We start from the raw sequence: 26,473 nt of genomic DNA on the forward strand, positions 1-26,473 counted from the left end.
TTATGTGCCATATCCCTTTCATTATTTAATTATTTCACTACTTCGTAAGATACAACACCTAATTTACAGTGTATAAAATGGTCATGGACAGATAATACTGCTTTATACTATATATGCACTACAAAGAATTTGCAACAAGTGTATTATATGATGCATGTTTCCAAAAGTCAATGTCACATTCATATTTTATATTTTCAAATGTATCCTGCAGTTGCATTAGGTATAGATCTAAGATGAAAAAGAATTGCATAAAGCATCTCTTTAACTAAATGTTAAAGCTGCTGACTGGCAACAGAAATATAGTCCCACTTCCATATTTTCCTAAACATCAAATTATTCTTTTGCAGCTATTCCAGTAAATGGAACTCTGCCCTCCAGAAGCAATACACAATACATTTCATATAGACAATCCCTTTTCATGAAATCTGCATGCTACAAACAGCTCAGTTCTTCATCAGCATGACCAAACCTAAGTTTGTGTACACATTAAACTATTGAGGGCACTTCCACATGAGAACTTTACACGGCTCCTGGATTGTCTCCACACCTGCACAATCATGTACCATAGTGTTGCTTGAGCAGCACAGCTGATTATCTTTTGGCTCAGCTATAGTACAAAAGGAATTGCCACAATATTAGTTTTATGCCATAGACTTCAGAGCTTAGGAATGGGCAGCCACCCACTGGGAGGTAGTCTCATCTCATCCTACCTCCCAGCTCCTTAACTCTTCCCCTCCATATAGCCAATAACCCACAATCGTCCTCACTATTTTAGAGATTGAGCAAATGGACTGCTTTGCTTTTTGTCCTCCAAGTTCCTGGTTGTTTTTTAATTCACTCAGCATGAAGAAAGAATGAGGGGTAGAGTGCTGGCTGAACATTTCTGCACTAACCTTTCACCAACTGGACAGAACATTAGTGAGCATTTCTATTGTTCTTTATGTTCTGAGATGATTGCAATGAGGACTCTTGCAAATATTTGTGAGAGTCTGGGGAGCAAAGCTGGTGGCTGTGCAAGAGTGCCCTGAATCACAAGACACCAGACTGAATATTATGGGGCCTATCTTCCCTCACATCCAACACCAACAATTAATTATTTGTTTTATATCCCACCATTCTATCCAAGCAAGAATGTTCAAGGCAGCAAACACTACAATACAAGGTTCACCAACAGAAAATAATAAAATAAAAACTGCATACTTAAAACCATAATTAAACTACAGCCGAAAATACTATATTCAGTCTTAAAACCAATCCACCATACCAAACCACAATTGATAGAGATCCCTTCTTTAGCTCTCTCGCCAGTGGCACCAGTTCGTTTCAACCTCTCTGAGCCAGCCAAATCAACAAAGTGGAATTTGGCTGTTCGTGTCTCATATTCACTGGTAGGCTGGGATCCCTCCAGGAGACTATTTGTGTCTCCATTCACCTGTAGTAAGAACAAGTCACAGCATCAGGTTTCAAGGCATAATTTGCTAGCACCTGGTACTATACAAAATATCAACTGTGGTTATTTCGTCACAAAGCCAAAGATATGCCCACAAAACTAACTTGCTGCTGACACGAAAAGCCAAGCTTCCTCTTCTGAGACAATGAGACAGACTGATTCAAGCTCCCAAGTTCTCATTCCCCACATCCCCCCAAAGCTCTTGCTGTGTCTCTAATTTGCACACTACATCTCTACCACCAAAAATTCCACCATTTCCATTTGAGGACAAAGGGGGAAGAGATATGATCCCTTCTGACCTCTGCTTCTCTCCTTATGCCCTTACCAAGTGTACAGGAGAGCAGACACGCATTTGGCAAAGGTAGATTGTGAAGATAGCGTGGGAGCGGGAACTTTGGACGTTCATCTGGGTGCTGGCTGTGGTTCGGGACAGAGCTCCCTGTTTCAGGCACTGGATTAGCTGCAGTGAGAGATGGGGTTATATTTTCAGCCCAGGTGCAAGCTGCCCCCCCGCCCCCGTGGCCACATATACACAGGTAAATGAAAAGTACTACTTTTCCATCTTGCTTAAATAATCTGTTATACTATTTCATTAACCCTTGCAAAAATCTTCTTCTACCTGCCACAAGACAGTAATAATGTAAGCTGAACTAGATGCTACATGCAGTTAAATCTTTCTCCCAGATTTAATCCTTTTCTCTCTTGCTGTTTCTCAGTTCAAAATCATTTCCCCAATCCAAACATAATTTAGGTTGCAATGCTGCGCACCCAGCTGAATGAGACTTCCTTCTGAATAGAAGGGTTATGTATTTTTCACAGGAGAAAGTGTTTGTTAATTTACTAAATGGTTGGATCATTTATTTCAACAAAGTAACATAGCAATACGAATTTGGTGAAACAAGGTCCATGAAAATATTTGACTTGAAAGGTTTCTTGAAGAAGTTCACTTCTTTTGTTAGTACTAACTCTTAGCAGCTGGGCTCCTATGATTTATGTATACATTTCAAATGCTTATTTCACTCTTAAATATTTAAATGAGTGGGATAGTGAGATATAATTTAAAATTAGGACAAAATAATTGTTAATAAATATATAAAAACATGTGTTAAGTCCAAACCTTATTATATAAAATTAGTCATATTTAATCAAAATTCTTAAGACAGATATCCGAATTGTCTAATAATAAGTTATATAATAAAGCCTGACAAATTCAGATGATAGGTCAAATTGCTTTTCAAATGTGGGATAAGGATGAAGAAAAAAAGTAGAGAGTTTCTCTCAAGGACCGAAGTCATATTTGGAGGTATTTTCCTCAGAAGCCCTAAGATTAAGGACTCAGCAAATGAAAAGAAAGGTGACTGGAATAAAGATACAAATTTTCAGATTCTTTCTGCATCTCCCCACTTAAAAGAACTTCCTGCAGAAGAGTAACTTCATTACACTTCTGTAATAATCAACATCCAAATGAACATGGTAATTGGGCATTCAATTTCATTTTATTTCTACACTGAAACAAAGGTCTAAATATCCTGACAATATACACTGAAAATTTTGATTAAATGAAGAACACTGTACCTAAAAATTTAGAATCTTAAGATTATAGCAAAATAAATTAATTTCTCATTGGGTGAAATTATTAAATGCTAAATTGGATGGTAATGGTTAGATTAAAAAAAAAAAAGATTATATGGAGCAGCAGAGCTTTTATATCCCCTTCTATAAACATGGGAAAAGCACATTTTAAATCGCTAATCCCTTGACAATTAAAAACAAATGCTGGAAAAATTGAGATTCAAAGCATACATATTTACTCTCAAGGACCGAAGTCATATTTGGAGGTATTTTTTATGGTCCTCAGAAGCCCTAAGATTAAGGACTCAGCAAATGAAAAGAAAGGTGACTGGAATAAAGAGACAAATTTTCAGATTCTTTCTGCTTCTACATATAATTGATCTTCTTTAAAATTGCAGCTTTCTAATATTTAGTATTAAGTATGACTGATTATTTATTATCTTCCAAGACTGATGTACTTTTGACTGGAAATATTAGGATATGCATGCAAGGGTCTAAAACCAATCCGAAGCTCCTAGCAATTCAGCGTGCTGAAAAAGATCCTAGACCAAGAGAATCTTCACTATTTGAATGAAAGAAGGAAGGATCTGTATGTATAAATTCACAGTGTCAGTTTTTCTCACCCTGATGTTTTTCAGGTGTGTTGGATTTCCCCAGATAACTTGGGAACTGAAATCCAACAAAACACTAGTGTACCAGGTTGGCAAAGGCTGCAGTTGAGCATGGCAGCTGTTCAGTGTCTTTTACAAGAACACTCAAGAACAGGAATTTGGCTTTGTTAATATGGTTTTGGCTATGGAAAGAATATTTGACATGATTTAATTCATTTTATGCTTCATATACATTTTGTGAATTCTTAAGAGGCTTTGAATAATGGTGTGGATTTTTGTCTTAATATTGAGAAACCGTTTCTTTGTTTGTTTTATATTTACCACAAAAATATATAGATGATTCTTCACAGAAGTTCCCAGGATAGGAATGCATATTAAAGTAATGAAATAAAAATAAAACAACTTGCCAGCTGTCGCTCTGTCTGTAAGAGGGAAGATTTATGAGGCTGCTATCTTTTAAGTGAAGATGGAAAGTAATCAGAGGGACAAAGTTTAAGCAGTCCCTTTCCCACCCCACCCTCTTCATTCCCTATTTTAGCTTCCAAGGCTTGTTATCCATTAAAAATAAGAAATACTTCCAACCAGTCAACATATACACAGTACAGTATTAGCTAGATTCTAGTTGTTAAAACATAATGAGGGTAACAATTTGAGTCAGCTGCAAAAAGTAAAAATGGAAATGGAAGGACAGCCATAAAGCTAAAGATGATGTTCCACATTATTAAAGCTAAATGAAGAGAGATTTTTCATAGTTGAAAAATGGGTTCAGTTATGGACACCATCCAAATAATGCATGGCAATTAGACTTTGCTGGATAGAACATTAGCAACTCTAGTGAAATCAGAATACAACCAGGCTGAAGCCTGAAACAGAGTTGAAGAATTCTAATCTTAAAATCCCATACATACTCAAAACCAGTTACTGCAGTTCAATTAAACCTTAGTTTTTATCACCTAAACCACTTTGTTGTAATGGTAGGAAAGTGGAATTTGCTACCCCAGTCTTTAGATGAATTTTATAGATGAAACTGAGTAAGTAACACCACCTTGTTTGGACTTGGAAGATAAGCTTGGTTGAATGGGTGACAAACTATTAGGGAATACTACGTTACAACTAGACTGGGAAGTTGAAAAACATATCGGAAGAAAGTTAATGGCAAATCAGTTCCACACTGTTGTTAAGAAAACTGTCCATGAAGTCACCAGGTGTGCAGCTTGACTTGAAGGAGACTTTACCTTTATCTGCCTTTACAGGTAAGGTGAAGAGAATGTAATCTGTTTTAGTGACTGTGAACATGGAATCAGAAAAAATAGCTGCTCCATGTTCATTAAGATGAAACAAAGGAGTAAGACCTTATGTACAAAAAGTATAATCACCTACCTCATCCTGTGAGCTAATGAGACGTGATGTGACACCTGTGGTATAGATACCACCGCTGGCATCTTCATGGATTTTGATGTTCGATTTTCGGTGGCGGTACTCAGGGTCTCTTGTGCTATCAAAAAGATCCAGGATCTCCTCATTATATAGCTGAACAATGAAACAGAAAAACAAATTACTGGGGAACTTATTGTTTTGCGTCTTAAACTGCTCCACAATAAACAAAAATGGGTAAACCTTTAGATATGCAAATATTTGAAGTTCAAAGTTTAGTGTTTTATTTTGGTAAAGAGAGATGCTGACTACAGTGTCAAAAGGCCTGTATGAGAATTAGCAAGTCCAAAATTAGTGTGAAATTGTTTATCTTCTTTGGTTTTAAGGTGTGGTGCTCTTCTTCTTACAGGAATGTATAGGGAAGGCATTTCATTACTGGGATAAACCTAAAGGAGAATGACATTAATGGGGTAAGATATAGGAAGTTACAGAGAGTGAAACATGGAGAGGCACAATGCTAAATGAAATGCTTCCTTCCCCTAAAAGCCCAACAAAAATCTGAACAGTGAGATAAATTTTATGTTTATTAAGTTTGCAGCAGCCAGAAGCAGAATCTTAAGTAAATAACTAGACAACCCATGACCCATTGGGTCATTGTTTCAGAGATATTTTCTTACCTAAACAGAGAAACAGAATGACCATGAGTGGGCTAAAAAGCAGTGGGAGTGAGAGCAACTTCCCTTGTGGGAAGCTGTCAGGGAGCATCAGAAATCTCCCTCCCTCCCTCCCTCCTTTGTAAGTCTCCCCCACCTGTGCACCTTCCCATGATTGAGTTTAGACTTCCTGCTGCTTTCCCCATTGACTTGTGGGAAGCTGTCAGGGAGCGTTGGAAAGGAGAATCACGTGACCGCAGCTGACCAAGATAGTGTGGTGACGGCGCTGAAGCAGCAACAATTTTCCCAAATTTCAGTCCTATGGGAGTAATGGGTCCCAGATTTTGGACACATTCTGTAAGTTAGCCCATTTGAGGTACCTTGGTTCAAAAACTGTTGCCCTATGGTGCACTGTTTCACCCAACTGAAGGTTACAAACAATCAAACAGATCTGAGAGTTTAGTATATAGATACAAATTATTCATGTAACAGTTCTCAGATCTTAACAGTGTTTCAAAGCTAATGAGATCTGAGGGCAGTGACAAGAATAACTTGTTTTGTTTTTTTTACTGTATTTTGTGTTTTCTTATAATTACTGTCAGAAATTATATGTACTTCAATGGGTTTCTGTGTATAGTAAACACTTAGATTACAGATTCAAGTGATCCAGTACCAGTAAGGATTCTCTTCTGTTCACAGGCATTATATTTCATAATTTTCAGAGACAAATGCCACTTTGGTCTCATCTATTTATACTGGATATACAAGAATGGTAAAGATAATGTCTCCTTCAAGTCAAGATTGATTTCTGGTGGCTTTCTGGGCACTATGTAGTTTTATTGGCAGCAGAACAGGTATAGTTTTCTGTGGCCTTCTGGGATTTCTTTTTAACTTCTCAGTCTCGCCTACAGCCCTAGTTTCCCTGGAAGTCTCCCACCCCAATATTAACCAGGCTTGCCTATTAACTAGGCCTATTGGCCAGAAGCTGCCACCTGTTAAGACTATACAGGAACACCCCATGCTTTAATTTGTATTTGAATTCAGATATATCACTGTTGACTATTTATCTCCAAACACTGAAATAGAGAAATTCCACACCACTTTCCAGTCTCCATCATACTTATCAGTGAGTTTCCAAACACTCTTGTCTCAGGACTCAGTCTCCACACAACATCAATATACTTACCTCCAAAAACTGTGCACTGACTTTGAACTCTGGGATGGGGACCCCCTGGTCTTGTGCAGCCTGCTTACGCACTTGTATGCCATTGAAGAGATGGGCGATGGCCCGTGGAATTATGCCATGCTCCTCTTCAGAAGTGTTCATGTCAAAACCAGTGCCCATGGTATAAGTCTTACCTGCACCTGTCTAAAGAGAGTAAAGCAAGTATTTCATGGAACTGCCTCCGGACAAAAGGGATAAGAAAGCATGTATCTTTGGTCTGTCCTGTTGGTCATTCGGCTAATCACAGAATATCACTATCAAATTTACCCCTTTGATAAATTTGTCTTACTTTTTAAGTTTTTTCATGCCACAACTTTTTCCATATTTGCATTGTTCTTACATAGCTAAAGTAAGTCCACATTATACTGTATCTGCTGCATGACATAAAAATGAAACATAGCCCTGGGGAGAAAAGGAAATATGAATTTCTAAAATGAAAAGCAGTTTCATGTCAGAAGCTAATTTACAAGCTTGTCTACTGCTGCCATGTGTTTCAGCATTAATTTACCATGCATTCTTCTTGCATCTGATTAATTCATTTCAAATTCTCTCCCACCTTTTCCTAAGGGCTGGTGAGAACCAGTGTGAAGTCATGGTTGAAATGTGAGAAAACTAATTTCAAATCCTCATATAGCTACGATGCTCATTGGGTGGCCTTTAGAAGCCATTACTGGACTCAACCTCACCTGCCTTATAGGGTTCTATTAAAACTGAAGTATTGCTCCTAAAGAAGTACAAGTCCCTTGGAAAAATACTATTAAGAAACAAGGCTCAGCCAATAATCATTTGAAGAAAAGTGTTGTAAAAAGAGAATGTCCATGACAGGATATGAAATCAGTATTCACTCTAGTCATGAAAAAAGATGAACTAAGCAAATGTTATGACATATCCAGAAAGACTTGGATGCACTGCTATGATGTTGTTTCAAACAACATCAATGTATGTCCGCTTGCTAACTAAATTAACACATGGATGATGCCATCAAAATACTCATTTGATCAGAAACAGTATCCCTTCATTGGCTTGAAGGCCGGAAATGTCCTCCAAGAATTTTTCAGGACATGATGGACCCCTCCATGTGATGAAACAGGCCTCACCTCAGCCTTTATTCCAAAAGAGACACATATGGAATTTAAATTAAATAATGACCACCTCAGACATAATTATATCACACTGCAGAAATCAGTGGAGGATTTGGGGGACTCAAGATAGGGATGTGGGAGTAGAGGACTACATCTACCAGGCTGCAATTCAATCATAAGCAGAAGAAAAAAATGAGGGTGATGTGTGTGTGTGTGTGTGTGTGTGTATATACAAATGCACGCACACACACACACACATATATATTTACAGTATTTGGGGGGGGGGTTCTCCTCTTTTAATCCAAACATTTTACAGTCTTTTGGAACCAATCAGAAGCTGGAGTGGAACTTATGGGATTACATGCATGGGAGTTATAGATACCCCTTACACGTGTGTGCACACACACACACACGCCCCCAAGAAGAAATGCATCGACTAAAAAGGAGGACAAAAGAGTGCAGGGTTGTATAAAAGGTACCTATCTTGATACACACAGAAAGACACACACATGTAACTAAGTACTAAATTTTAAACAAAAGTATAGTACCTCTCACTCCAGTGGAAAAGACTAAAATCTAAGGGGCCCCCATGCTCTCTTTTCTGGTGGGTTTATCTTTAAACTGAACTTAGCTGGACAAGCCCTCAAACAGAGGATGATTTCACATAAAATACAGTACTCTTGATCTACGTAAATCAGGAAACGTGGCCACTTCACCCAAAGTCAATCCCATTCAGATAAGCTCATGACAGAAACTGTGAAGAGAGTGAAAAAGACACATACCTGGCCATATGCCAACACAGTGGCATTGTAGCCCTCAAAGCAGCCCTCAATCAGCTTGCTTACACAGGTTGTATAGATCTGATCCTGCCAAGTGTCTAGGTCAAAGACAAAGTCATAGGTAAATGCTTTGTCCTTTCCCAGGAGTACTTGGGGTTCTCCAGGTGTCACTGATGTGCAGATGTGACATCCTTCAATCTTTTCCTTTGGCATTTGAGGACGGATCCTGCAAGAAAAAAGGGGGGAGGGAGGGAAGGTAATCTCCTTTAAGGAATTATAGGACTTAAGTACAGGAGAAAATGAGACAATACATCAGACAGCTTTTTAAAGGCACAAAAAATGCAGCCACAGAGATTTTCATGAAGTTGCACATATGTATGTTTAAATAAATATAAATTTATTTAAAGAGCCCTCATATTATCTCTGTATAATAGAATGATAAACTTGAAAAAAAATTAAAACCAACATTACTGCAATGCTACAAGGACTCATAGATGGATGGTAGCATCAGATTCCATAGACTGGAAACATGCAGATTTACCTGCAGTTGATAGATTAAATATAACCACACATACAGAGATACGGGGCAGGAGGAGGGACTGTTAACAGAAAGGCCAAGAAACGCAGAAGGTACGTTTTCTATGACACCCCTATCTATTATTAACTTGTATACAGCAAGCGATGTGTGCTTACAGTTAGCTGGGGATGAGAGGAGGCAGAATAAGCTATTTCTGTATCAAGATCCCTTGAGGAAAAAAGACAGAGGGACAATTAAGACAAATCATCCCCTTAGTGGAACTAGGCAGGCAATATAAATGATATACCGGAAGAAACTGGTCAGAGGATCTGAGACCAGCATTCTGGTATCCATACAGGAGCCAAGCAATTTTGCACTGCAGCTGCCACTTGAATTGTTCCTTCTCAGCTGACATCACGTGGCTGAGGCTTTGGAGTTGGTTTTGGTAACATCAAAAAATTAATGTGATATCACAGTACTCTTAAAAATTATGGGGAGGAGAGGTTGGGGAGAGGGAGTTGAAAAACCATTTGTAACACAAAGGGAGCGTGTAGGACTAGTATACCAAGATACCATCAAAAATCCTGCTGGGCACATACAAGACTATGAACACACATGGACATAATGACTTTTTTTAGATTGTAGCCTTTCATACATTAATATAAAGGCTTTATGTGGTTGAAAATTATCTCATTTTGCAGTCTACTCCAATGGCTAATTATAGAAGCCAAAGAGGTTCAGCACAGATACTCTGATGATGGCAGCGAGGAACACATCTAGTAGAATCAATATATAATCTCAATAAGCAGCCTGATAACTTCCCCCTCCAGTCCCAGGATGTTCAATCTCCTTGGTCCCATGCACCATCTACACCTTGAAGAACTGACAGCCTTGCATAACGAAATGGGAGGAATTAAGCTATTACTGAATCTAACCCTGGCATAATGAATCACACGGTGCCTGGCAATAGCACTAGCATAAGCTGGCAAATATCATTAAGCTGGCATGTCATATATTAGTGGATGTATAAGAGTGCCACCAACACAAAGAGCTTTATTCAAAAAAGGCATAACAGGCCTATAAAATTCTGTATAAGCAAGCTGTTCCTGTATTTGCTCCCTTCCTCCCTGCAGGAGGAAATGCTTCATCAACAGACTAGGAGGACCTTAATCTGGATGTGGTAGGGCTGGGAGCATTAGAAGGCAATAAGGGAAGCGTGTCACGCTATGGCTTGTTTTCGTATCCTTACAATGAAATCACTTGTTCACTCACTCTTCACAGATAAAAGCAATAGGAATTAGAAAGATTTGCTAAGCACTGCCCACTCAGGAATATTATTTAAAGTATCTCTCAAGACTTAAACCAAATCTCAGGAGTGCTGTATACAGTAGATACAAAGCATTTGAAACTCAGACGTGCTTCTAGATTTCAACAGTCATTTACTAGTATTAGGATTCAGAGGAATCCAAGAACAGCCCAGAAATTATACCAAGTACAATTATTAATCTATAAAATTGACTTAAAATCAAAATGAGTCCTTGCTGTCCATTGTTTTTTTAATTTTTTTCCACTTCCTAAACTCCAAGACATGTACAGTATCTTTGCTTGAAGCTGCTGATGTTACCAATTCATTTCCTCTGTTTAGATTAGTGTTTTATTTATTTTTAATCATTTTTTAAATCATTTTACCAATGGGGAAAAAACCTTAGTGACTTTTGGCAAAATTGTATTTTATTCTTTTCACCAACACAGTCTGTCTTTAAAGCAAGCCCTTATTAAACAACTGTGACAGAAGCATGACATCTTTCTGCAGTGAGATGCTAGTTGCCTATAGCCATTTCTTCTTTTCAAAGCCAGGCTCCTACACAACTAGTGCCAATCAGGTTGATGTTTTAGAAGACAGACTTGTTTTGCATCTGGAAATGGTACAGTAAGAGCAAATGTGATAACATTAGGTGCATGCAGCATTCAGAGTACCAAGATAATACCCTCTGCAAAAAAGAAGCTCTAGTTTCAGTGAGTTGGCATCCAGCTTGCAAAAGTTCTTCACAATAATTATTACTCTAATGGGCAATTAAATAAGGAGGAAAAATGTCATATATTTGGGTTTGTTCCTAAATTCATAATTACTGTACCATGGATACTATAAGGCTAAGGCAACAATAAGACAAAAGAAAATGGATACAGATTTTTTAAAAAATGGAGCAAGCCCCCCCCCCCCATTGCTACTCTATTAGCCTGGGAGAAAGCTATCACCCTTCCAAACCTCCCTGTAACTTAATGATCCTAAATCAGAGAAGGATTTATACTCATTGCAATGCTCATCTCTCTCCCCTTTTGTCGGGGAGATACTTTGAGAGTCCATACTGTCAAAGCAGATTTGTCCAGGGGGATCAGAGAAGGTTGAAACAATAGCACATGTAAAACTATTTATTTTATAACTTCTGTAAATTGCTCCTTTTTTATTTAAGATTCCAGTTAGCCCTGATGAGTTTTACCTATGCTTTTTCTTAGTTCATCAGCATCCAGCAGGAAAACAAATCTAGTAAAGTTCTATGTAACAGCCTGGCCTATTCACTCTATGTGGTCAACATACATTATTCTTTGAGTTGTAGCTCCAAACCCTATTTTGTCTCAGTGGTAGGGATGTTTTTATTTTAACTCTTATCTGATCTACAATTATTGCACATGTGAAATTTGGCTTACAAAAGATAGGCAGAACACTATGCAAAAATTGGGAGGCTTCTCCATTCTGTGCCAGCAGGATGGAAGAGCAGCAGTTCCCATGACAACCAAGTCCCTGCAGGCGGAGGAGGACGAGGAGGAAGAAATGCAACCCTAAAAGAGAGCACACTGACACACTATATAAAACACCACTCAGGCATTTTCTCCAGTGGTCCTGACATATACAATGGCCTAGCTGTTTAGCTCCATCAGCAAAAGCCAACATTTATAGAGAGGGGAACCAACTGGGCTAGCATCCAAGGCACAAATGGGCTCTGGTGTTAAAGGGAAAGCTTTAGACCAGAGGCCAAAAAGGAGCTTTCTCCTTTTCTCACCCCCACTAGTATTTCTCATCCAAGAAGATCCCCACAGAAAGGATTTCGTCCTAGGATTTCCCAGTCAGCCTAGACTTTGCTCTAAATTTGCTTGCAACAGGAGGATGCACCCTAAATTTATTCCCGCATAAACAAAAATTAAATTAAAAGCCTTCTCACAAACAGCTGGAATAGTATCATGCCTAACAACTAAACTGCTCAGAGTCGCTCTGCAGTGAGATGGGCAGTGACAAATTTGAAATATAAATAAATAAACTCTCAGTCTAAAACAAAAGTCTAACACAAAAGGGTGAAGGATTTTCTTAAGAGCTTTACCTTCTCTTTTCAAAGGACTACTTGCTTTCCTTACTTGTCAACTTGATCAGAAGGTCTCCTTGCTTTGGCCAGGACAGACAGGTAGGCAGGGTGGAAAGCAGAGGCCAACATATGACATGCACCTGCTCCTGCTTTATACCGCCATTGGACTCCAATATTCAAAAGACTTAATGACTCTTGTTTGAATGGAGTCATACAACCAGGAGGGCTAAAACTGAGAAGGTGCAAAGCAATTTCAACACTGATCAGTTATGTGCATATTATGATCATCTTTATTCAGTCAATGACTGGCACAAGATAATTAAGCCCAAATAACTGGAGAAAAGCCTGAGCCTGGTAAGTTCAATCCGCAAATGCCTTTTTCTTGCCATGCAGCTAGAGAACACTATGATATCTTCAGGAAGAACATTAGTGCTGACCCCAATGGTCTGTATTAATCCATGTTTGATCAGAAAAAATGAGTAGTGGAACTATTAAGAGGATTTGGACCTTACAGCACTTTTGCTAAGAGCATACAAGATAAACAAAGCATAAATCTATGGAGTGTGGCTTGAGACCCCATGTGCTTCCCCTTTTCCCCACTGCAAAATGTACTTTTCAATGGCAGACAATACTGTTTGCAAATCAAAATACTTTTTAAAGTCTTCTCTTTGCATTTTTCCATCTGTGTTTATTTAAGTGAGTTGTTATATCACCTCAGTCCCAAAATTCTTAGTGGCTATCAATTCCTACTTCCAATAATTAGGCTTAAAACACAAAAAGTCAGAAAATAATAACGAAGCATCTCTCTATTTCCACTTGGAACCTCTTTATCAACTTCAGGAACAGCCGAATTCATACACCTGCCCCTCCTCAAATGCCCTATGGAAGAGCTAGCTCTTAATCATCTCCCAAAAGGGATGGGATTATCCTTGTCTCCAGGAGTATGCTGTCTCAGGGGACAGAAGCTATAAAAAAGAAGGCTAGTCTCTCTGTTCCCGTTCACTGACATTCTCTATCTCTCACCAAATGTCAGATTCTACATGGAACAAGCAGTCTAAAAAATAATCAGTCCCCAAACTATATAGGACTTTATAGACGGTAACCAGCACCTTGGATTGCATCAAGAAGCTCATCAGCAGCCAATGCAACTTTTGCAGTAATGGTCTGACATGGGTAAAAGGGGAAGAACTCATTACCATGCAGACTGCTGCATTTTCAACCAGCTGCAGCTTCTGAATGGTTCTCTATGGTAGCCTAATGTAAAATGAATTACAATATAGGCAAGAGGTAACAAAAGTCATGAGTGACTATCAGTATACCTCCCAGTCCAGAAAAGGCTACAACTGGCACACAAGCAGAGCTGTGCGAAAGGTGTCCCGGCCATAGCTTCTACCTGCTTTTTCAGCAAGAGCCATGAGTCCATGTGATCCTGCCCTCTATGAGGGAGGCTAGTCCCATTTATAGTAAATGATGGGTCTCCTCTGAAGTCAACATGCTTCCCAATCAACAGCTATCCTATCTTATTTGTATTAAGATTAAGCCTGTTTCTCCCCAACCAGATCCCAACGGCCCCTAGACACCAAGACAGAACTTTTAGATCAATAATTTTATGACATTAAGACAGAACTTTGACTGCATCTCCTAATTTGCCCAGGGTGGAGATAAACAACTGAGCATCATAAGCATATTGATGATAACTCATTCTGTGCTCACAGATAACTTTACCTAGTGGGTTAATGTAAATATTAAAGAGTAAAAGGGAGAAGGCAGAGCCCTGTGACATGTCACATCAGGAGTGTGCCTAAGGACACAATCTCTCTCCTCCACCAAATGGAATCACTCATGCAAAATCAAGCCATAACATCAGTAAACAGTCCACTGGCCACATATATAGCATGACAGTCTACAACAGGGAGTGAAGTTTCTAATATGAACTTGAACCCATTTAAGCCAATGTACTGACCGAACAGGGCCCTAAAATTGCCATACATATTACAAGAGTTATTATGTATAGGCATATTATGCCTTACAAGAGTAAGATATATGCAGAAAATCCTCTCTACTTATTGTTAGGTAAGTCCACTTGATTTTCCACTTGGTAAGTAGAAAGAAGGAGACTAATGTTGTTTTTGCAGATGCTTTATCCCACCTTTATTATTTTTATAAATAAGTCAAGGCAGCAAACATACCTAATACTACTTCCTCCTCTTATTTTCCCCACAACAACAACCCTGTGAGGTGAGTTGGGCTGAGAGAGAGTGACTGGCCTAAAGTCACCCAGCTGGCTTTCATGCCTAAGGTGGGACTAGAACACACAGTCTCCTGCTTTCTAGCCTGGTACCTTTCTAAGTCAAACAAAATGAGACCACTCAAGTCTACCAAATGTTAACACTGCTGTAGTACCAAACCCTCCCTTAATCTTCAGGGTACTGCAATCAGCCAAACTAAAAAGAGAAAGAAACAACAGACTAAATACTACAGTCCTAATTTGCATTAGTAATTTGTAATGCTTTTAATTAACATAGGTTGCAAAAGATGAAGTTATCATTCAGGACAAGATCTCTAGCTATTGGCAGCTTATTAAAAGCCATCTATAATACACCAGAGCTCTCACTTTTATCAAATGTATCACTCATGTTCAAAAATCACATGAACATCATGCTTACAGGCATCATTTTAAATTCTGAAGGCAGCACAGTTCCTTTCAAATCCAGAGAGTACCAACTCCCCATGTTCAATCCTATTTTACAATGAACGAATGGGAACAGAATTCCCCTGAAGGAAAAAGCTATTCTATGGTATTAGCATGGTTTCAAATTTCACATGTAATGTTCAGATTAAATGTAAGGTCAACAATGATAGAGGGCAATGGTGGGCAGAAATAAATCTAGGTTTGCAATAGATTGGCAAGGATGACTTGCCTCCAATTGTTAAATGGCTCTTCCCACTATTTCAACATATACTACTGAAATCAAGAAAGCCTTGGGTAATCAAGAGCAGAAAGATTTAAGTACCAGAGCTGAATGGCAGTCAAATAAATTTTGACTCCAAATTATTTAACTCAGAGAATATTTTTTTTTCATCAGATGGAACTTGTAATTCTAATGAAAAAAAGTTTGCCCACCCCTGACATAGAGGATAAGCAGAGTTAGTCCATTCAGCTTCCAAAATCTGAGATGCACGTATAAGTATTGCACAGGATATTTTAACTATGATTTAACCAACCTAGTTGAAACGTTTTGCATGGAAAGTGTGTCCAAACTTATGCTATCTTATTCTTCCTTTATCAATACTAAATTCCAAATAATAGCAGAGGAAGGAAAGAACTGAATGGGCTAATTTCTTTAGCAAGGCTAGTTATTGCAAATACTCCAAGTCAGTCTCCTCAGATATTAACATCTAAATCAGTGGTGCATTTCCAAATTCTTGCCTGGATTGGATTAGGCTATACAGCAGAACTTTTATTGCCCTTTATGAGAGAATCAGCGATACACCTTGGGAACCAGCTGACTCCTTTAAACAAGCACTCCAACATATTTCAACATGTAAGAATATGAAGGAAGAATCTAGTTAAGCCATAATGTCCATGACCAAGGGACTATTACCATGAAATATAGATTAGACAAGCCACATATGATGAGGCTTTAGGGCCCCATTTATCATGAGAAAAGCCATTATCTTCCCAAATGTTGGCTGGACACATAAGAATACTAGCATAATCTAGGTTGGCAAACAGAGAGATATAGCTTCTTTCTGGTCTCTCCAACAATAATCACCAATGTACAATGGGTGTGGTTATATGACACATTTTCCAACATCAGTACTCTGCAGATTTAGATTCAATCAGTGACCGAACCTAAGGTTTTGATATTGACAATGCTCAGATATCATTGTGGACAACTCCATAAATTGTTATATCTTCCAACATGGGTTTAGATGCTAATATATGTTATGCCTGTATTGCTGTTCCTATTTGAATGACTTCTAGTTTCTTTTCCCCTCACTGTCTCTGTCTCTTCTGCTTTGAGGCTTGTTAACTTATGCCAAGAAAATTTATTTTAATCATCTGATTTGTATTAAGATATCTCTGCATATGTATGAAAATTATTTTTATCTATATATGTGGCATAAACTATAGACACATATCTGCAAGTGTCAGGAACAAATGTATTCCTAGTCTTTTCCACATCAAATGGGCATTCATCTTAAGGTCAACAAGAGCTCACCAAGATCTTCTAAAATTAACAGAAACTTTTGCTTTCATATGACAGGTTTATCTAACCACAAAGTCTACTGTAAGGGTAATCATTCTAGAGACTAGTTGTACCATTAGGTAAGATGAGACAGCTGCCCCAGTCTGAAGATACTGAGATACTGAAACTGCAATCCACGTAGCCTCCCATCCAGACACAGTTTCACCTGCATAAATACACTAAAAGGGGTACCAGAAAGAACATACAAACCCAAAGGATATATTATATATCTTATAACACATGTTTATTTCTGGCTCCACTTAAATTCTTCGGGTCCTGGGACATCCACATCACTGACACTACAAGAGCTGTACTATGGGAACAGTCAGTATGGCACATTACATTCTGGATTATATTGCTCTATCTACTATTCTCCAATAAAATGTTCTTTCATGAAGATGTGATTCATGCTCAGAAGTATCATACATATTTACTTGGAGGTGGGGGCACCTACTGCTCCAATGCAGGCAACAAAATATTTTAGACCAGCCTTACTTCAAGCTTCCAATATTCATAAAACATGTGGGGATGACTGAAACAGGCTTGATAAAAATGCCTTCACCCCTAGTTTTTTTTTTCTTTTCCATATTTAACTCTTGCCTGCAAGCTGTAAATCCTTTGCATTTAACAACAGAAATGACCCCGCCTTCATAGCACTGTTGCCACATTCAAGCCTCCCAGGAGACTGCATCTGGGTTAGAATTGCATGTTAGCCCCTCTTTAATATGCAACATCACAAGCTCATCCTCCACATCATGTAATAACCCAGAATATTTTGACAGGATTTGGTATAGGATACTCCCTCAGAGCCCAACAGTCAGATCAACCATGCAGAGAGAGCTAGGCAATAAACAGTTATATTTATTTGCTCTGCAAAACCCTAAATAGTGCTGGAGAAAAAAAATATTTTCTTTTCTACAGATCAGAAGGATGGATTTTTAAAAAAAAAAATGTTATCAGTATGCATTTTGATATATTATCTCAATAATCCTTAATACATTAGATAATATTCACTCCCTGCCTCCATATATCATTAGATGAATTTTCTTGGCTGAAATTGCTAAATTAGAATATCTTCATAATACAAGTATCATGAAGGTTACAAGTATTAATTGAGGTTTCATGCCAATGACATTTTTAGACAAACTAATCTTATATATAATTATAAACTTACAAACTTAGTTGACCAATTCTGTTTACTCTTCACTCTCCCATACCCCCCCAAAGTACGTATATATATATTGTACTGTACTCTATACTGCAATACTTGTTCTTAAGTGAGTAGGAAAATGAAAATATGAGAAAATATCTATCTATCTATCTATCAAAAAGAATATATGTAGCTCAGGGTTGAACTGTGGAGTCCTTGAGGTTCTCTGTGTTTAGTTGTTTTCTTGCAGACATTTCATTACTGGGCTAGGTAACATCTTCAGCGATACACACACACACACACACACAGAGTACTGTGCAAAAGTTTTAGGCAGGTGTGAAAAATGCTATAAAGTAAGAATGCTTTCAAAAATATATATTGTAATTGTTTATGTTTATCAATTTACCACATGCAAAATGAGCGAACAGAAGAGAAATCCAACTCAAATCAATATTTGGTGTGACCACCCTCTGCCTTCAAAACAGCATAAATTCTTCTAGGCACATTTGCACACAGTTTTTGAAGGAACTCGGCAGGTACGTTGTTCCAAACATCTTGAAGAACTAACCACAGATCTCCTGTGGATGTAGGCTGCCTCAAATCCTTCTGTCTCTTCATGTAATCCCAAAAGACTTGATGAAGTTGAGTTCAGGGCTCTGTGGGGGCCAAACCATGCCTTCCAGGACTCCTTGTTCTTCTTTAGGCTGAAGATAGTTCTTAATGACATTGGCTGTGTGTTTGGGGTCATTGTCCTGCTGCAGAATAAATCTGGGGCCAATCACACACCTCCCTGATGGTACGGCATGATGGATAAGTATCTGCCTGTATTTCTCAGCACTGAGGACACTATTGATCCTGACCAAATCTCCAACTCCATTTGCAGAAATGCAGCCCCAAACTTGCAAGGAACCTCCACCATGCTTCACTGTTGCCTGCAGACACTCATTATTGTATCGCTCTCCAGCCCTTCAGCGAACAAACTGCCTCCTACTATAGCCAAATATTTCAAATTTTGACTCATCAGTTCAGAGCACCTGCTGCCATTTTTCAGCACCCCAGTTCCTATGTTTTCATGCATAGTTGAGTAGCTTAGCCTTGTTTCCCCATTGGAGGTATGGCTTTTTGGCCACAATTCTTTCATGAAGACCACTTCTGGCCAGACTTCTCTGGACAGTAGATGGGTGTACCTGGGTCCCACTGGTTTCCACCAGTTCTGTGCTGATGGCACTGTTGGACATCTTCCAATCTCAAAGGGAAGTAAGCATGATGTGTCTTCCATCTGCTGCATTAAGTTTCCTTGGCCGACCACTGTGTCTACGATCCTCAACGTTGCCCGTTTCTTTGTGCTTCTTCAAAAAGAGCTTGATCAGCACATCTTGAAACCCCAGTCTGCTTTGAAATTTTTGTCTGGGAGAGACCTTGCTGATGCAATAGAACTACCTTGGGTCTTGTTGCTGTGTTCAGTCTTGCCATGATGTATGACTTGTGACATGAAACTGTCTTCCACAACCTCACCTTAGTAGCAGAGTTTGGCTGTTCCTCACCCAGTTTTAAGCCTCCTACACAGCTGTTTCTGTTTCAGTTAATGACTGTGTTTCAACCTACATATGAAATTGAGGATCATTAGCACCTGCTTGGTATAATTGGTTAATCATACACCTGACTCTAGTCCTACAAGATCCCTGACTTTGTGCAAGTGTACAAAGTGTGCAAGTGTAAGAACTGAGGCTGGTTTGAAGCCAAAGGTTAGTCACACCAAATATTGATTTGATTTAGATTTCTCTTTTGTTTGCTCACTTTGCATTTTGTAAATTGATAAACATAAACAATTACAATATATATTTTTGAAAGCATTCTTACTTTACAACATTTTTTCACACCTGCCTAAAACTTTTGCACAGTACTCTGTGTGTGTGTGTGTATGTATGTGTATGTATGTATGTGTGTGTATGTGTGTGTGTGTGTGTGTATATATATATATATATATATGAATGAATGAATGAATGAATGAATGAATGAGAGAATAGAGACAGTGTGTATAGGGTTCTCTTGTTGTTGCATCTATTCGAATCAGTGCACTGCAGAAAAATATATCTGTTCTAAAGTATTTCTACTCTGCAGAAAAAATAACAAGGAGAATAAGCTAGAAAACAGAATTTAAGAATGTCAATACTCCATGCCTGTTATTTGTCTCACATGGTTGGAGCCCACAAGGCAAGAGATAGCACAAAGAAAAGCAGAACTGTCTTAAGCTTAGTGCAGGGAATGACTTCATAACACACACTATTGCAGCTAATGTTCTTCAAAAACATGACTCACAAACCTCCTGTTATTACAGTCCTTAACCCTGGCCTGCTCTGCTGCCCTGGACTTCTTCCTAGAAAAGATGCTGACAGACTCATTTGCAAAGTACCCTGGAAATCAGTTTATGTAGGGTGGGGAGGCTTTCTGAATGTGATACTTGTCAACACCATTGATTAAAACAAGTCCAAGTGCATAAATGTCTGGAACCTGTACATTCTAGGCAAGATTCGCATGCAGAAATCCTCCCACAAGACAGAATGAGCTAATTTATCACATTTAATATACATTTAATATATAAATTGGTATCAAAAGAACCTCCCCTCAATAAGACCTTTACTTCCAAATTCTAAAATAATCAAATTGCATCACAGATTACTTGTAATGCATTAGATGAGGCCAACAGGTTTATCTTAAATAGAGGTTTTCAATAAAATATTTTACAAGTTAGAGAAATGCTGAGATGCAGACTTCAAAATCGATTTTCTTTTTCTACAATATGCCTACTGTCCTTGCCATGCCAAGGGTATAACCCTGGGTGCTGCAAGATTGTCATAATTGTATATAATGCAACTGACAAAGATAAAAGTAATGATTAGGTGAAGTAACAATACTTGCATTACTTGAAGACTGTAAAATTTGACTGTTGATGCTACTTTGCAGAGGAAGAAAGTTGCCCAATTTGGGAGTCAGAGGGCAGATGAGTTTAAACACATTATGGGTAGCACAGGCCAGATGCTAGATAGGAAAGAAGAATAGGTGATGGAATTTCAATCTGCCCATTCTGGCTGATGTAACCTCAGCTGTACACAGAGATGAATTGTTAGCAGAGAAATATGCTTACTTCAATCATACTGTGTTAAAAGTGAAACAAAAATCTTATTTCAGAAAGAGAAACTAGTTCAGCGACATATATATTTGAGTGAGGGACCATACAGGCAGAAAAGTATGTGACAGCATTTGGGGCAATACTGCAATCTCCACTTCAAAAGAAATGGAATAGTAAAGCAATATAATAATAGGAAAGAATGAAAAACCAAATCAATTGCATTCATTTGAATTAGTTATATTTCTTTGAATTAAAGTTGTACATGTTTATATTTTTGTCAATCCAAAGTCTTCTAGACAAGTCATGAAATTAAAAACAAAATATAAAAGCAAAAGCAGCAGATAAAAACAATTAAAAGTCAGTGCCTGTTTCAATTTGTTCTGAAATGAAAGGATACATTTTTTATTACTCCTCTTAGTATTAAATTCTGTTTTAAGGACTGACTTAGCTTTCTTTAAGGGCATCTATCATTTTCTTTTCCCAGAATACCTCAGATGATATATTTCATCCCATTCTGTTAAGGGGAAACTACAGCTTCCACAACAAAATAGTAATCACAGTGGAGATCTGCCACTGTTACACCAGAAGAAGCTAAAACTGAGGCAACCTCCATGGCATTTAGGGCAAGAAAGGGCAGTCTTCAACAGAGAGCTGCAGTCGGCAAAACACAGTAAAACACACACCCAAACAAAGGAGCACAATTGAAGAAATGTACTATGGACAAATTAGGTCTTTGATAGCAAAGACAAATGCATTTAAAAATAAACAAAAATTTTGTATGCCTTTTTCAGCCTCTAGTGCCATTAAGACTATAGCTGATCTCAAGAATGGTAGTACTTATGTATTTTCTCTCAACATCTGAAATAAAAACAGAACAAAAATGGGATTGTTCAATTACTCTATTTGATATAGCTGAATCTTCAGAATAAGGTTTCTACCTCATATAATCTTGTTGTAGGCCCTCAAAAAGATGTAAATGAATTGGCTTAAAGAAACTTCTTACTCTCAGCATGAGGAATTGGAACTCCTAAGTACTTTCTTTCACTTTGCCAATATTTACAGACAGACAAATTAGCCTATTTATTTATGTATTTATTTCAATTTGTAAACTGTCCAATTCCCAATGATTCTATTTCTAATCCATGTCAGTTTTGGATAGTCAGTTATTCATCTCACTGCTGAAATAATATAAAATATTTTATATAATAGAATATCACTTTTGATATGGTTTCATGCAATTTTCAGAAAGAATGAGAGAGAGAGATTTAGTCTGGTAGTTAAGGCACTGGACAAGGAGTGGGGAGATCTGACTCGGGCATGGAAGCAAACTGGGTGACTTTGGGCCAATCACTTTCTCTCATTTTTAGAGAAACCATTTCTAGAATGTTGCCAAGAAACTGCATGGACTTGTTAATGTAGTCATCTGGAGTCAAGACTGACTCAAAGGTTATGTGTGTGTGTGTCTGTGTGTATATATATGCACATACTATTTCCCTCCATAATATTTGAATTAAGATCTGAAATGCATAATTTGAAAGATGTGTTCCAATTTGTATTTGATTCCAAGAAATGAAAATTAGATCAGATCATTTTAAAGTGCAGGGCATGAAATTCTTTAACGTCCCAGTTTATTACTAAACAACCAAACAACTGGTTTCTAAATAAGGTGGTGAGTTCTAGGGTTATCATTTTCATTTAAATGGTATGGAAGTAGTGCAGCTAGGTAGTTCTACATCCTAGACTTAATGATCTTCTTAGGTCACTCTTTGGATAGCTACATGCATTTTGTTGGCTCTCTGCCTACCCGCAATTACAAAAAAACTTTTTTTTTTAAAATTAAAAACTATGTTGTGGTCAAGTAGCATCAAGCTCAGTTCATTTATTCTAGCATGCCCGTGTCACTCCTGGAATGTACTGCTGCTTCCATATATGCTATTCCCTGAGTGGACACTGGGGAACTTCTGAGCTACGGAGTTCTACACTTTGATCCCCATGTCTAGTCCTAGTTAAGTTAGTCCTTTGTGCTAAGAGATTCCAGTTTTCACACTAGTGTACTTTAAATCCACCTTGGAACTTATTGTGAATATCTTCAATGAAGGATAAGCACAAAGGTGGAAATCAATATTCACTGTAAATATTACATCAACCAGTATCAAATTTACTCACCAATTTAAGCTGGTTATGATTTTAACTGTATCTGCAGAACATGCTAAGCATTTCTTGCTCCAGACCCAACTTTTAATTTCCTGGCCTAAAACAATCCAATGTACTAAACAATAACAGCTCCTACCATCATGACACCTGTGAAAAGAGATTACTAAGGTGGTAGCATTCCTACTTAGAAATCAACATTTAAGTTCTCCTTCTCTTTCTCAGTAGATCTGTCAATATCCTGCAATTTTTCTGTTACTTGGATGGCATCAAAGTAAATTATGGCAGTATAACTAAGGGAGCTATCTTAGATAAACTTTTTGCTTTACAAATACAGACCTATCAAATGGTACCTAATCAGGAAGTTACAGTCGGTTAATCAAAATCTAAGATCAATCACTCTATGACAGCTAATAGCATAAGGAACTAGAGTCTAAAATATTTGCCATTTTTTTCTGTCCACTCTTTTTTCAAAAGGGAGAAAGGCCACAAGAATAAAATGGTTAATTACCAGGATCCCTGTCTCTTGGGGAGATCAAGGATATGGCATGTTTCAACAAGAATATTTTTAAAAGTGGCTGAGGTCTAAAGGCTGCAAGAGTTTAAATAAACTTGAAATGTACTTCCTTCCCCCCATTTCACAAGCTTCATTTCCTGACTCTTCTCAGCACTCTCAGAACTCTGATACTACAGGAAGTGCTCAGTGAAAGACATTTTTAAAGTCTTCAGTACACATCTTTTTTGCAATTTGATATAAGCTCTCACTTAATTTAAAAAAAAACCTTTAGGCAGACAATTCTAAATTAGATTCATAAAGCTATATGTTTATGCAAATACAAAACATTGTTTTAAAGTACACTGTCACTGGAGAACAGTTCTGGAATCACTCTACTTTCTTTGATTTGTAAATGCTATGGGCCAAATTTACTAGTAGTACAAGTCTGCATTATCAGGTGCCCCAGCCCATTAAGGGTACCTGAACTGGAATCTACTACTCCAAGATATTAGAAACAAATAGTTAAAAAATACATAAAGCATGCAAAGAAGGATGTGGATAATTTCTGTACTAAAGCAGGCAAAGTCTGCTAGATTATGGCACAAAAAGGCAGAAACCCACAAAGGTGTTTGACAACAGCAATGATCTGAGTTTTTGCCCTCAAGACATTATTCCTCATCATACAAAATGAGGCTGAATCAACTTAATGCTGGACAGGCTTAGTTAATTTAAAACTAAATGCAATACAGACAGTATCCTGTAAATATCTAATGTTTACAACTCTGCAAACAAATGTAACTAGTCGAGAATAATCCGTAGATTTAATAAATGTAGTTTTTATTTAGTTAGCCTGATTATGAACTTGTGGCTCTTTTTAGAGAAAACAGCAGTGAGGAAATGTATGGAGAATTACCACAGTGAATTTTCCTACTGACTACATCTTATGGCCACTTCATATGATTTGATTTATTCTGTTTAGCACTAAGTGAGGATTGTGTTAAGCATGGCTCATAAGTAAGCTGTAACTGGCGAGCTATATACAACACGTTAAGATGTGTAACCTATACTTTACAAACTATAATAGCTAGGTTCACATAACACTCTTAAACCAAAATCCTTTCCAGTATGTTGGCATCTTGGAATAATTCAAGCTGCTCATTGTCACTTTTAAAGCCCTTTGTGGCATAGGTCCTGGATATCTCCAAGACCACCTTCTCCAATGGTTTCTGCCCATCCAATACAAAGAAATAGAAGGGCTCTCTTCCGGGTCCCTTCACTCAGAGATTGCTATCATCATGGATGGGCCTTTTCATTGATTCCTCCCTGCACCTTAAGAGTACCAATTTCCACTCTTGTTCCTAGGTTGATGATCTTATCTTATCTTATCCCATCCCAAATCCATTAGCAATGCAGCCCGGTCATTATTAAGTATCAGTGTTAAACTAGTATTTTCTTCCTTATTTCAATACCATCCAACAGCTGCTTCCAAGTGTGAAAAGCTGCTGTTTCATCATCAATTCAGTTAGAGATACTATGGCATGACTGAAGCAGAATTTCAGAATTAGGGAGGTACCAGCTCACCCCCTTTTCTCCACTCACCAGCCAGCCCCATCACAGCCATTTCTCTGCAACATTTGCTCCCTCCATTAGCATTTTATTTCTTGAGTTTGTCCCCTTCACACCTGTCACTTTCCCCCTCCTGCTTTTGACACCAGTTTCTTTTCTGGCTTTCAACAAGCTAGAAGAGACCAGAGCTGAGCTTCACCATTTTATCTGGGGAAGATGAAGCAGCATTTGCCACATCTTGTTTTAACAGTATTCTGAAATGCCTCTTTAGTTTTAGATGCAACCACCTTACTTTTTCCTCAAGAAATGGGCCTTCTTTTATTACTTGCTCCATACTTGTCAGTTTTAATCACTATCCTTGGTAGATTCCCCAAAGCATGGATCTGCTCTTTGGAACAGCGATGCCCCCGAGATCTATACGGCCTGACCCTGCTGTCCTTTACAAAACCTTACAAACCTAATCTTTTTCACAGGCATAGGGCCAAGATGTGTGTGAACCCACCACTGAGATTATCTAGTTTGTTTAACCATCATGACCCTTTCCTTTCTGGCCTTTTCTATTACTCTTTTTTGACAGATTGTATTGTTTGGTATTAATCCAGCTGCTCAAGAGTCATTTGCAAGTGGACAGAATTAAAAATTGAAATTATAAATGAATATATGATTTTCTCCCTCACCTTGGCTAAGGACAAGCCAAAAGGGGAAAGCATCAAAGTCGCTAATAAAATCACCCTGCCGATTATGTGTGGCAGTCACAAATCAGGACTACACCATTCAGCAGAGATGCAGTAGAGATGCATTAGAGGCAGGGTAGGGATTGGGAACAGGACAGCAACTTTTATGCTGATATGGTTTTGTGTCATTTCAAGGAAGTGCATGTGCATGTGGGGGGGGTATATCTTAATTTAATAGTGGGAAAAGGTCTCCAATCATTTTAAATAGGTTCATTTTTAAGCAAAAAACCTCATACACATTGTTCTATGGATCCACTTGTGTACAAATGCTCTTTTCTTTTTTTAAAATACTTATAAAGGGGAGCCACAAGTAGCAATTATGTTTTAGATAGGAAACAGAATACTGTAGCAAATAACACAGAGATATAATCTAC

General features: G+C 38.0%; 1 protein-coding gene across 1 annotated transcript in view; it reads right to left on the reverse strand.

The window, feature by feature from the left end:
- KIF21B (kinesin family member 21B) overlaps positions 1-26,473 on the reverse strand; it is a 70,159-nt gene that overhangs the window by 35,234 nt on the left and 8,452 nt on the right. Inside the window, exons 2-6 of the mRNA XM_088153082.1 lie at positions 8,750-8,972; positions 6,847-7,029; positions 5,014-5,163; positions 1,776-1,910; positions 1,265-1,432 (exon numbers count right to left, since the gene is read on the reverse strand). Of these exons, the coding sequence (XP_088009208.1) occupies positions 1,265-1,432; positions 1,776-1,910; positions 5,014-5,163; positions 6,847-7,029; positions 8,750-8,972 (859 nt within the window). The remainder of the gene's footprint in view (positions 1-1,264; positions 1,433-1,775; positions 1,911-5,013; positions 5,164-6,846; positions 7,030-8,749; positions 8,973-26,473) is intronic.

Source organism: Python bivittatus, unplaced genomic scaffold (assembly GCF_059951505.1).
Source record: "Python bivittatus isolate LINGU-HERP-01145 unplaced genomic scaffold, Pbiv_v1 ctg000700_np1212, whole genome shotgun sequence".
NCBI lineage: Eukaryota > Metazoa > Chordata > Lepidosauria > Squamata > Pythonidae > Python > Python bivittatus.